Below are 13,287 nucleotides of genomic sequence, written 5' to 3'. Positions count from 1 at the left end.
TAACTCTCTGAAATTATCAGACTAATGCTAGGGAAAGTTATGCTTTCAGTTGGAATAATGTACATAATTTGGATGTCTAAAATCTGACCAACATAAGGCATTATTTTAGCACTATCTTTAACACTTTATTTTTAAATATCTCTATCGATTCTTCATCAAGGTCTCAAGCTGATGGCCATGTCCACAGTTTCTGCAGATTTTTCAATCAAACAAAACCAGACTCCTAATTCAGGACAACTTCTTTTACCCAATTTAATTACATTTTTACTGTCAAACAAAATATATTAAAAATATGTATGGGCTACCCAATAAATTATAAAGTGATGCAGGCCTGCTGCCCCTAAGCACTGTCTATTCTCGCATGGCATTAAAAACGTTTTATTGTTCCTGACTTTTCAATTACATTGCACCCCCAAAAGGCAAAATACGCATTCGATGCTGCTGCTATCCGTGATGCAGCATAAGTAAAGTAGAATGAATCCCTTTTGCCACAGTGCAACGATGGGGCAATTGTGCGGAAAACCCCTAAACATGTTTCGGGTTAATTTAAAATGTGGCCCAGCCAGCGATTCGCACAGGACAAAGCCCGAAATTAATGTTGTCATTTTCCACTCGGCGCATAAAATAGCCAGAGAGGCGGCAGGAGCAGCCGACAAAAGTCCATGCTGCAGCCAGCATCGTCTCATAATGATCCGTGGTTTGGGGTTGGGGCAACAGCACAGAACAGAACGGACGGAACAGAACAGTTCCAGTTGCAGCCCAGTCTGTGACCATATGCATTTCCGAAAGAGTGCAATTGAGTGCAGATGCTGCAGCCGTGATTCAAACAGCTAATTTCAAAATCACAAAATTTATCTAATTGTGCTCGCAGGTCCCTGCCACACACGCTGCACTGCACTGAGGTTTTAAAGAGTTGACTGGACCCTTTACCTCCCTCCTTTAACCATGCAGAAAGTTCAATGTGTAAGCCAGCAGGAGTTTTCCTAGCCATTCTTTTGTCTTCACTCATCTCATTCTGTCCCAATTTTGTATGCCTCTCAATTTTTCTTCTACCAACCACTTGTTTCATAATAAAGTTTTGAAATGTATTTGAATTATGTGTCCCATACACATAGAAGCCATAGCTATAAGTATTTATGTTCAGTTTTCTCTGTGTCCGTGCCCCAATGTATCTGTAATTAATGGCAATGAACATGGGAGCGGTCGCATTCAGAGCATTTTTTTCCAAAGAAAGATTTAAGTATAGATACATTCAATCATTGGACTGGTGTGTTTCCTCGTGTGTCACAGTATAAATGAAAATAATTAATCGTGAATGTCGAAATAATTATCGACCTTACCCAAACCCTGCCCGAAAAAGCAGCTTAGCCAGAGAATTCCACGGATTCGGATAATTCGAAGCACTGTACTGCAGATTGACATTTGATCTTTTCATAAAACAAATAAATCTTGAGATTTTGACCTTCTACAAACTTTGGTCAATGAATGCCCCCACAGACCGCTACCGACCACAGTTGCCGTGGACAATCGGGATGGCATTTTGAGCTAAAACTTAGATAGAGGAAAAATGTAATTCCATTATCCATTGATTACCAAAACAACTGCACAAGGAAAGACCCAACAAACTCTCATTTTGTGTTAATTAAACTTTATTTAATTTCAATTTTTGCATAGTTTGTTTATTTATTTACACATACTGTCTAGGGTCTAGGGGGTTTAAAATGATTTCGAATATGGGTGCTGCTTAGTAATAAAGAATTAATGTGAATTAACTATGTGTGTGTGTGTGTTTGGGTGTGTGTGTTTATGGGTAATACCGCTGCTGATCGTTTATATATGTATTTATATGCATATATCACAGATACTCCATTTTGTCTACAATTGTATTATACGACTAAAGATATCATTAATTAATTATAAATTACTAATTCATGTTTGCACGTTTATGTATTTGGCCGACTATTACGTGTAAATATATCTTCAAAAGAGTTCAATTTTATGCTTGTACATACATATTTATGTACATAAATTTATAGGATTGATATAGTTTGAATCTTATGCCTCATTCTCATGGAACTCTAAATACAACTTGAACGTTTACAATATAGAGCTTAGACTTTAGGCTTAGGCTTAGGTAGCTGCCGTTTAGAGTTATTAAGTATTGTGGATTAAGCACTTAAGGTAGGAAGGAAGGAAGGAGCAAGTTCTTTGTAAGACAAAAAGTTCGAGTGATTTATAGCACGGCAATGTAGTAGTCGTAGTTCGGAGTTGGATTGAGTTGTATTGTGATGCTGCCTGCCACCACACTGAAAAGATGAATGAGTTCGCCAGGCAGCTGGGGGGAGCTTTCATTCCTGCGGTGTGCTGTGCGTTTATTTCGAGTCATTAAACTCGCAACGGAGAACCGTTGAGAATGACTCAAACCCAAACGGCATGACAAACACACACTCTGCTGCTGCTGCCTCCGCTGCTGCCTCTGCCTCTGCTGTGTGTGTCGCTTGTCTCGAGCACACTTTGCCCGCCCGCCGCCCCCTTCTTACGATGTGACTGACAGTGCGACGTGTGTCTGAGAGACTTCAGTGGGTTGAGGAGAGCGCCGAGTGGCGGAGTGGCGGAGAGTGCGAGTGTAAATATGCTAATTAAAGTTATAAAGTGAAATAATTTATGATATGGTAGGAAATAAAGTTTTATTGCCATACTTAAGCTACATTTATTGCAAAATAATTAGTGTAGTAATCGCTATCGCTATCGCTATCGTTATTGTTGGCATCTCTGCGAACTCTTGCACTTGTCCGTGTTCGGGCCTGGCTGTGTGTGTAGTGTGTGTGTGTGTGTGTGTTTGAAATGTCTAAGTAGTGGTATATGGTACTATTTGGTATCTGGTTCAAGGCCACTCCCGCATTAGCTTTCGCTTCCGCTTCCGCTCCTGCTGCCACATTATGATCCCGCACGACTCTCCGTTAGATAGGCAGCGGCATTACTCATGTACGGACTGTGCTCCGTGGCAGTGCTGTGGTGGCTATTGTACAAAATGTTGACCATGGAAGCCACCGTCACCGGTGCCGGACCGGGCGCGGAATGCATCGAAGAACTGTTGCTGCTGCTGGTGCTGCTGCTGATGCTGCTGCTGCTGATGTGATGATGGCCCCCCAGCTTCATAGTGGGCGGCGTCTGGGGCGGCGTATCCGGCTGGATCTCGGAAAACCCCACACCCACTCTCGCCTGGCTGTTGGGCCCCGAGGGATGGTAGGGTTCGCGGTGCAGCGTATGGATGTTGGGTGTGCTGGGCGTATGGGGGATCTTGCCGTGTCCGATATGCATGCCCATGGCCTCGGTGTACGCCGTAGGTATCCGCGAATATGGCGATGCGCCGGCGTAGCTGCTCATCATACTCAGCGGCGAACCGAGCTCGACTTGAGGCCCCCCCATCGTCATGCTGCTCGGCTGCATAACCAGGGACTGGGGGCCCACAGAGTGGAGTTGTTGCTGCTGCTGCTGCAGATGCTGCTGCTGCTGCTGATGATGCTGCTCCGAGGTTGGCGCTTGGGGATAGAAATTCTGGCCGAGGTATGCCGTAGGCGGTGGCGTCTTGCAGGCGGCTGTGTCGGCCACACTCCAGATTTTCGGCTTGCTCGCCGGCACTGGTATGCCACAGTCTCTGCTTAGCGGGTTTTTTTGAGCCGCATATTCGCTGGTCTCATCCTGGCCATAGCCCGAATGATGATAGTATGGCGACGCCAACTGCTGCTGTTGCGGATGCTGCTGCTGCTGCGTATGCTGCTGCTGCTGCTCCAAATGCTGCTCCAGATGCTGCTGGTGCTGCGAGTGTGCATAGGAATTGTAGGCCGCATGCATCGGCGGGGCAGCATAGGGTGCGAGGCCACGCATTGCCACTAGATTCTGGGGAGGGAGCTCACGCTCCCGCTCCCTGTCCCGCTCCATCTTTGGCTCGACATCCGGATCCTTTTCCGCTTTTCCTAGTTCGGATTTGATAAGTTGATTGCTGGGATCTGACGATTAGAGTTTGGAATGTGCAACGGGGAGACACAAAATAAATTTAATTAATTTCAAGTCTAAAGCGGAAGCAGACAAGTTCTTAGGAGGAGGACTGCAAAACTTGGCACTCGGAGGTAAAACTTGGCACAGGCAGCTGGCAAGAGGCAGTGGCAAGAGGCAAAAACCCTTGAAATTGTTGGTGGGCGTTGATGCGTGCAACCCTCGCGACGTCCCAGACAGCACAGCACTGGCCCAGCTCATGCCCAACCCAGCCCCAGTCAGCGGAGAAAGCTTTCAGCAACAAAATACTCGAGTTTCCGCCAACTACTCGAGCTACGTCCTACCTCCTCACCTCTCCTCGGCCCTTTGGAAGGCACGGGATGTGGCTGTGGATGGTCTGGAGAGAGACCAAGCAAGTCGCCAACTCGAACAAGGCCACTTGCTCGGAGAGCTGCACGGGCGCAAGGCCACTTTGCCAACAATGTGCTGTCAACTTCCGGGGAGGATGTCGCCTAAGCAGTCAGACAAATAAACGGACAAACGAACGGACAGACAGACGGACAAGCGGACTGCGAGCAGACGAATACTCGCATTGCATAACATTCGTTTCGCCACATAAATTGTGCTTAAAAGCCCAGTGCCACACAAATCTGCAGTGGGGGCGGCACGGCGGACAGGCGTTCAAATCAATGGGGCGGGTAGGTGGGCGGGATGGAGGCTTAAAGAACAATTCAAGGAAGATCGAGGCACTGCTTGGAGGGAGGGAGGTCAGGGAACTGCACTTACCGAATACTTCAGCTGGCAGCTTGCCACCGCCATCGATTGCATTGTCCTTGTTGTCCTTTTCGTCATCGGACATCATTCCATCGTCATCATCTTCGGTTTTGTTTTTGGGCTCCCACGTCATTTTGTTCTCCTTTTTCAGGCGACGTCGCGCATTCGCAAACCACGTCGACACCTGGGTCAGTGTCATCTTCGTGATGATGGCCAGCATAATCTTCTCCCCTTTTGTTGGGTAGGGATTCTTCTTGTGCTCACTGAGCCACGCCTTCAGCGTTGCTGTTGACTCTCGCGTGGCGTTCTTGCGGCGTGCGGCGAGATCATAGTTCGGGCCATACCTGTATGGGACATTCAAATCAAATAGTAAACTTGGTCAATAAAGATCCCGATCATGGCCACTAATGGGTGTTTGTTTAAGGCTTCTCCACCTACGAAATAAAGGGTTACAATTGCAACGCCCCCCCGGTGCTCTTCCGGAGCGGAGATACGAGAGTTATCAGCAGTCAGGAAATGGTACTTATAGGCCAACACACCTTGTCAATAAGATAAGTCAGTCACCATTTGAGTGGCAGTTAAGTAAATGAAGGTGAGATAGGAAGAGTCTTTTCTAGGAGAAATCTGCCCCAAGAAACCGTTTAAGAAGCAACCAAAAATCTCTTTAATTTATTATGAAACACTCACCCGTAGGCAGCCAATGTGGGATCGTACGAATAGTAGCCCGTGGTGGATTGCAGTCCTGCCGCTGATGTCCAGGCATTCATTTCGGTGCCGGAATTGGCATCCTTAATGCCATAGGGATTGCTCTGTAAGTGAGATGAATGGAGGGGAGCGGGGGATAAGCAATTAGATGGGACTGCATCAGGCACTCAAGCAGCGGCTGAGCCGACATTCGCTGAGCTTGTAACCCACTGACTGGAGCGTTGACTCTCATGAATTTGTCGCTTCGAGGTAATCACGGCAGCAGTTACAGGAGGCTAACGAGATACTTCGGATTGCCCGACAGCCGACATGACTACATGACAATATCTGCTCAGCCGTCGACTTGCAGTTGGTCGGACTTCCAGCGACTGCACTGAGCCAATTAGTGGCTCTTCCACTAGTGACTTACCAGAGGGGCGTAGAAGGCTGAATTGTCCACGCCAATGCTGGGATATGGGTTCTGTTCGTTGGATGGATATGGTCCGCCATAGACACCCACACCGCCGGAGGGCAATGCCATGCGGGAGTAGCCGCCAATTGCCAGACGCGCTGGATCGTACTGGCAGGAGCAGACGGTCTGCCCGGAAACGGGATCCGTGATGATTGGCCGTCCATTCTCGCAGCAGGACATGCCCTCGGATCGGCGGTCCTGCAGCTCCGCAGCTGGCACCACCACATCACTGCCTGCCGCCGCCGCCGCCGCCGCAGCCGCTGCATCGCCCAGCGACGGAGAGGTGGAGATGAGTTTGGGAATCGCATTGTTGGACGACTGGGAGACTGCACCTGGACTGAGGGGGCCGGCGGTGAGGCCGGTTGTGGTCGAGCCCCCCGACGGACTCAGGGAAGCCTCATTGGTCCCGGACAGCGGCGATCCTCCGCCATGGCCGCTCTGGCTGTCGGTGTTAGCTGCCGCCAACTACAAAGAAAAGAAAAGAGCAGAAAAAAACGCTTTAGTAGAGACCGAAAGGGCTGCAGACTGGAATATATTTTGCCAAGCAAAAGGGGGATCTTAAAAACAGGTGAAGTTCTGAGCTCAAAGACTAGGAGAGGCAGGAGGGGAGAGGGCCGAAAAGGAGCAGCGTCGGAGTCGCTTCGAGTGGTAAGCGCAAAGGCATGTCCCCTTAGCGCGGAGCCAGGTCGAAATCAACAAAGCAGATTAAGATGATAACTCCAAATGTCAAAATATTTTATTGGCCTGGCGCATTTTGCGATCCGTTCCATCTATTTTCACTTCATTAATTTTCAATTTATCACAGTCAGATTTCAGATACAGCGCTGCTGCTGCGAGAGTGGCCGAATGCTGAATGCTGAAGCTGCACATCGCACGAATCTTTGAAGAGGGTACACACATCCCCAACCCCAACCCATCGTATCCCATCCTATCCCGAGTATATCAGTGGACCGATCGATCGCGAGAACGGGCATGGGCATGGGCACGGGCACGGTCAGGCAGGGGTACGAGGCCTAAAGGGCAATCAAATGATGAGGGACGAGAGGTACGCTGCGCAGGTATGCGTTGCTCTCCGCTCCGTTCCTCTCCCTCTCTCTCTCGGACGATAACCGCAACGAATCATTGTCGGTTCGGAGGAGCAGGCAGAGACAACAACAAACACGAGAATGAGTTCCTTTTGGCCACGGCAATAGACAGAAAACGACAGAGCGAAGCCACTGAGGCGGACAGACGAAAGGCCGATAACTTCCCCCCGACAGTACTCGCAGTTGTCTGTACAAACTCATTGGACATTGGTATCTATTCCAAAAACCTTGGCTTATGCTGGGAGTGGCACTCAAAACCCTGTACCCGTGATGATTGCCTGTCAAACCCGTGACAAATTCCCAATTTTCGCTTCACGCGCAACCCAAAATGTTGTTGGGGGGAGGGAGGATTATGACTTATGACAGTATCGGAATGGAATGATCGTGTCAATGTCTCTCTCTGTGTACTGCCCCTTTCTATTGTGCACCAAAGGCTCTGCGTGCCACCATTCTTATGGCTCTTTTGCCACCTACTTACGTGTATTTTGGGTGCGGCTACCGACTACCGGACTGAAGTAAATTCCCTGTTGGCGTATGATTTAAATAATAATAATGGTAATTCAAAGCTAAACGAGTGGACTGACTTTCAACACCTCCTGCGGGGCTATCTAATCGCAGGGCAATTTCGCGCTGGACGACTGCCCAGTTAGAGTCTCCACAGGAACAGAAATTATTGCATAACGAAGGTGTTTCATGAATGAAATCTAATGAATTCTGAATGAATGGATGGCCACTGGCCAAGACCGGGGGATGTCCAGTGTGGACAGGGGGCACTGCTGAAGGAGAATGCCAGCCAGGCAGCCAGTTAGCCAGATAGCCAGCAAGAACTGGCCAAGTAGTGACCCTTCCCCGTGCTGTCCCTTGCCTTTCCTCACACTGTCTCCTGTCTCCTGCTAATGTACAAAACGCTGGGCGCGCTCATTTCTTATTATTCTTTATTTTTTATGCGATTCGAACATCAATTTCAGTTTTTGTGGCCGCCCATAAAAAACACATATCGGCAACGTCGACGACAACCTCCAAACGCGGCCGTGTGACCATGTGAACAGGCAGGGGGAATGGGGACGGGGACGCTGAACCGACGACTAAGGACGGTGCGCTGCGGTCCGGTCTGGTCCGAGTCGAGTCCCAAACAGCCACCGCACCAGCTACAGCTCCAGCTACAGCTCCAGCGCTTATTATCGGCACGCAAGTCAGTTTATTTTTAATGGTTACCACTCACCCACTCGGACTCGGGACTGCAGTTCGGAAAGGCTGCAGGAAGTGCAGCGATGGGCGCTCTCCCTGGAGTTTATCGGAAGGTGATAGGATAGGATATGATAGAACAGAGACTGGCCAAAGGATACGCAGCCCCCCAAAAAGTTGAAGTTTCTATTTTGCGGAAGTGTCGAAACATGTTGCCGAAGCTCCCTTCAAAAGTTGACTTAAAGTTTTGCTACTTTTTTATGACTTCTTCGTGTTTCTGCGGGCGACAGTGTCAAGGTACTTAAAGTTGACAAAAGTGTTTGGTCTTTCATTTGACACTTTTGTGTGCACTCTTTAAGGTTATAAAACCATTGTTATTTATTCCTCAAAAAGGTGCTAATATCAGGCAATGTAAGCTGATGCTCTGCTCATTCATTACTGTCAGGATGGGATGATAATGTGGTTGATAAATTCCTGCTAGCAAAAGGTAAATAAAACGTGGCAGAGTCTTGGCACAAGTCAAACATAAACTGGTGCCGTCACTTTACGGTTATTAATTTTATGATTTATGCTAAAGCTCACGAAACCGCCTCCCGGCTGGCAATAGGTACCAGGTTGAGGTCCAGGCTCAGGTCCAACCTGCCAATGCTCACTTCGTGAAGGAGCAGGAGGTGCACTCACTCGCATGTGGAAAACAAAGGAGATCGCTGTAGCATCGTTATGGTGGGGTACTAGCCGTCGCAGCAGTACGAGTGAATGTGGATGCAGATGCAGATGTGTGTTCATAATGCTTGTTGTGGTTATTGGGGCTGGCTGCCGTTTCGCTCTTGTTTGCTGCTACCGCTGGGGATGCGTTTATGCCAACAACTTGGGGGAAACAAAAGAGATTGCCTGCAACGGGAGGAGGCAGCTAGGGAGCTCGCTACAACCGCCGGTACAACGTCATCGCCAATGCCAAAACAATAAACGAAAAGTATAAGGATGTGTGTAGACTGTCCCGCACCTCTACACCCCCCTCTACACACACAAACATGTGTTTGTACGTTGGCCCCAGCCAGCCAGAGTCTCCAGGCTGCTTGCTGCCTTTTGGATTTGGCATATTCTCACATTCATCCACAGGATTGCGGCACTGCCAGGGCCCAAACGATGGCCCATACCATATCCATGCCCATGTATCGTAGAGCCATAGAGGAGGAGGAAGGCAGAGCCAGGAGGGAGGTTCGTTGTGCGTTTGTGCTAATGCGAATAAGTCGCTTTGTGTTTTTTTGCTGGAGTTCCTCTTATTGAATTGACTTTGGGTTCCAGTAGTTGCCTCGGAGTCGGGGGGGAACAACTCTTTCTTCGGCAAACGGCAATGGCAACGGCAGCGGCAACGGCAGCGGCAACGGCAGTGGGTCTCAATGTTTGCATTAAAAATTCATAAATCAATTATGGAATGCACACGGCGAAATATTAGTTTTTTCTCGCATCATTTCGAATGATGGTCCAGCATGAAGGGAAGGCGGCGGCATGGCAGCCTACGCATGGAGCATGCAGCATGGAGCATGGAGGCAACCGGATTCAGGACATTGTCCGACCGAGCGTCGCGACGGCTTCGGCTTCGGCTTCTCTTGCTCTGCGCTTTTTTGCAGCCGTAGAATTTGAGTTATTTTGCCATGAAATGCGTGAACAGCTCACATGGGAAGTTGGGAATTCTGAGTGCTCCTCATACGCAGTCACTTGCCACTGAACGAACGAACAACAACAACACACACACACTGAAAACTGTCAACTGCCACAGAGGGAAGTGGCAGTGGCAGTGGCAGTACCAGTGGCACTAACCAGCCGTTGATTAAATTCATATATTGCATGCGTCAATGTTTTTTTTTGCCTCATATTTGGAATGCCGTCTTGGCGTTGAAATTAAAATTAAATTAATGAATTCGAGTTCTTATTTGTAAGGCACTCTCCAATCCAGTCAGACTCCTGCCTGCCTGCATAAATCTTGAGGCATATCAATTTGGTACAGAATCATTACTGGCGGAGTCAACTTTGGGCTCTCTGGCTTTGTCTGATAGTCATCCAAAATATGGAGTACAAGCCCAATCCTTGGTCTTAATTGGGCTTAGGAACACACAGATATTTAAATGTTTGAAAGACTCCCAAAAGATGTCTAAATGTTAGTGGCTTTTAATCGATCCGAGTGCACTTTGCACATGTCTTTGCATTCATAATTAAAGTCGATAATCTCTGAGCGTCGTTCATTATTTTAATTATTGTAATTTAGCAAGTTTAGCATATTATAATAAATGGCCCTACCCCAAGCCAACCCAACCCAACCCATTCAAGTTCCATTATCATAATGCCTTTAATATGTAGATATAATGGACGGACACACACAAACACCAAGGGACGGACACGGACCTAAGGATAAATGTAATATAACCTCATAAGTCTAACATTGACGCACTACTCGTAGTCGTTGTACTCGAAAGCCGAAAGCCATGGCACAGCCATTGAAAGGGTTTTGTACGGGTATGTAGTATGTCTGTCCCCGCCTCTGCCCCCTTGCAAAACCTCAGCCAACTAATTTGAATTACTGGGCCCCAGCTCCAGCTTCGTACGCGGGTAATTATGACCATACCAGACCAGCCCCTCCAGACGATGCACCGCAAATGCCCCAGGGAGCTCCATCGGCATGAAGACTGCAGCCAGTCAAGGCGACGGTCGGGTGACGGTGACGGCTGTCCCAAATTGTGAAACATTTCTTTGCGGCGGCCATTATGGATCCAAGAGCGAGTGTCCAACCGGTGCCAAAGTGCTTGAATATTCATGTGCCCCCCTCCAACCCAGCCCCATGTGCCGCCCAGCTGCCACTTTGCCAGCAGCTTAAAATGTTTACGAATGTCTTAGCCAGAGATAGCCATCCACCTACAATTATTATTATTAAAGATTTTCGAGACTCTAGCTAATGTTTGAGCAGAAATATTTATTGATGGATGGAGGCACATGTTCCCATGTCTCATAAAATAATATTTAGTGCATGCAAACAACCCTCTACAGATTATTTGTTGAATTTATTAGTGACACAAATCAAAATGCGAAAACTGCGACAAATATTTACCAACACATTCTGGCTTGATCTTTCCTCTACTTTTCGTTTAAGATTGCTCCTAAATATTGTTCAAAACAACTCAATTGATTTTATTAGCTACACATCCCCCCAAATATTTATTTCGAATATCAAAGAATCAATCGAATGGCGGCAGGGTGTGGTGTGAGTCTCTCTAATTTGATAATCTCTTTGACACGGTGCTTGGGTTGCACTAACCTGATTTGCCGTCGGGTAACCGCTGTATCCAAACTGCGCATATGCAGCCATTGTGGTCGGTGGCGTCTTCCTCCGAGTCGATGATGTGGATGCGGAGGAGGACGTGACGGCACAGCGGCAACACGCGAGTGAGCTTGCCTCGCTGTGGGGCGCCGTCCCGGGTTCGCGGCAAGGATGCGGATGTGGATGCTGCTTCTGATTCTCTTTCTGCTCGCAATACACTTGACAAGGGGTTGGGTTGGGTTGGGTTGGGTTCGGTTCGGTTCGGTTCGACACTGAACTGGCAAGGATGCTGGCGGGTTGGGGGTGGCAGATTCGTACAGAGAGGATGGCGGATGCCCGATGGTTGGCTTCCCCGTGCGTGCTCGACTGTGGGCCGTGGCTAAGCACTTTGGGCGCTTTTGTTGTTTGTTGGTTTGTTGGATGTTGCGCTCTTTTGTTGTTGTTGTTGTTGCTGTTGTTGCTGTGTGTTGGCCTTGTTGAAAATTGATAAAACAAATTGTCGATGTCGAGCAGTTCTGCTAATGTCGCCGGAGCCGGAAAATGTTTTGTTTGTTTCGTGTGACTTTGCTCTTTATTCGTTTACTTTTTGCTTTTTATTGACACTGACTCTGACTCTGTGGCTCCGACTCTCTCTGTCTCTGTGTCGGTCTCTGTCAGCCGGCCAGTGCGGCAAATCCTCGTATATTCGCTTCAAGTGTTTGCCACAAACAGATTTTCTGACTTATCGCCTCTGAAGTACACATGTACCGTGCGCCGGAGGATGGGTCTGGTCTGTGTACTTCAAAAAGACTGCCTGTCGGCAAATCTTCCACAAACAGTTCCGCGTATGCTCCCCCAGTCCTCGAATGTTTTCTCCGCTTGGCCACAAGTAAAGGTAGGGTCTGGCTGGGTCTGGGTCTGGGTCTGCCGCCTGCCTCTCCTGGCCTGTGTTAATTTTGTTGTATTAATATTTTAATGCACTTTGAAGCTACAGTTCGTTTCCAGCTATTGCACGCACTTTATCAAGCATGTCCGACACGATAGCTCTGCGGGAAAACGAGTTTCACAACCTGTCAGTGGGCCCCTCTCGAGGAGGACGACGACGCCTGCTGACACTGCTGACAGCGGGAGCTGCTGGCTGGCTGGCTCGCTGGCTCACTGGCTGGCAACTCGTTTCGCTTTTTCAGTTCTCAGAGTTTTCTGTGTGTTGTGTTTCGGGTTTTTCGGTTTATCGGAGCGATGCGCACTTATTCACGTTCGAACACGAACTGTTCGTTGGCACTGCCAACCGGCCGCGTGAACGAGACGAGAGCCACACCGGCGAGGGAGCGGGATGGCAACTGTGCCCAGGCAGAGCACGAGAGCAGGCGAACGACAGCAGGCGGCGTCCGATTGGCCAACATTCCAATAAGACAGGGAGGCATAACACATTTGCCATCTCGCTCGTGCACGCTGCCAAGCGGTGCGACCTTCTCTTTGGTGGTGGGCACGCCCTCCTCCCCAAACTGGAAGTGCCATTCGTCGAGCCAGAGAGCTCCGAGCAGCTGTGCGTTTCCCCTCTCATGCCACTGGAAGCGATTTCATGGCGGACCGACCACGATCGAAAGGCTTCCTTCCCAATCGGACACTGCTGGCTGGCTGCCTCGTGGCCGGCCAGAGGCCCACATATGGCTGCCTTTTCTGATTCCGATTCTGATATTCTGAAGGCAATACAATAATTGGAAAAACAACTATCGAAAATAACTGAGAGACTTCTACAAAATCCAGAGCAAGGCAGCCCAAGTTGATTTAATTATAAA

At 48.6% G+C, this 13,287-nt stretch overlaps 1 protein-coding gene across 1 annotated transcript; it reads right to left on the bottom strand.

Moving 5' to 3' along the window:
• Positions 1-2,668: 2,668 nt before the first annotated feature.
• LOC117894302 (homeobox protein caupolican) lies at positions 2,669-12,986 on the bottom strand. The gene is made up of 5 exons (XM_034801267.1): positions 11,507-12,986; positions 5,885-6,391; positions 5,458-5,579; positions 4,783-5,114; positions 2,669-4,010 (listed from the first exon to the last, which is right to left on the bottom strand). The coding sequence occupies exons 1-5, from the start codon at positions 11,555-11,557 to the stop codon at positions 2,938-2,940; spliced, it is 2,085 nt and encodes a 694-aa protein (XP_034657158.1). The 5' UTR covers positions 11,558-12,986; the 3' UTR covers positions 2,669-2,937.
• Between the last annotated feature and the right edge of the window lie 301 nt (positions 12,987-13,287).

This window comes from Drosophila subobscura, chromosome J (genome assembly GCF_008121235.1).
Source record: "Drosophila subobscura isolate 14011-0131.10 chromosome J, UCBerk_Dsub_1.0, whole genome shotgun sequence".
Lineage (NCBI taxonomy): Eukaryota > Metazoa > Arthropoda > Insecta > Diptera > Drosophilidae > Drosophila > Drosophila subobscura.
This window is presented reverse-complemented; position numbering and strand designations above follow the sequence as displayed.

Bases quoted from the DNA above. Each gene is read 5' to 3' on its own strand.
- LOC117894302 (XM_034801267.1), bottom strand. From the start codon at position 11,557: ATGGCTGCATATGCGCAGTTTGGATACAGCGGTTACCCGACGGCAAAT. The intron at 6,392-11,506 runs GTTAGTGCAACC...TTTTCTTTGTAG, and splicing joins GTTACCCGACGGCAAATCAG to TTGGCGGCAGCTAACACCGA. The intron at 4,011-4,782 runs GTAAGTGCAGTT...TCTAATCGTCAG, and splicing joins GCTGCCAGCTGAAGTATTCG to ATCCCAGCAATCAACTTATC.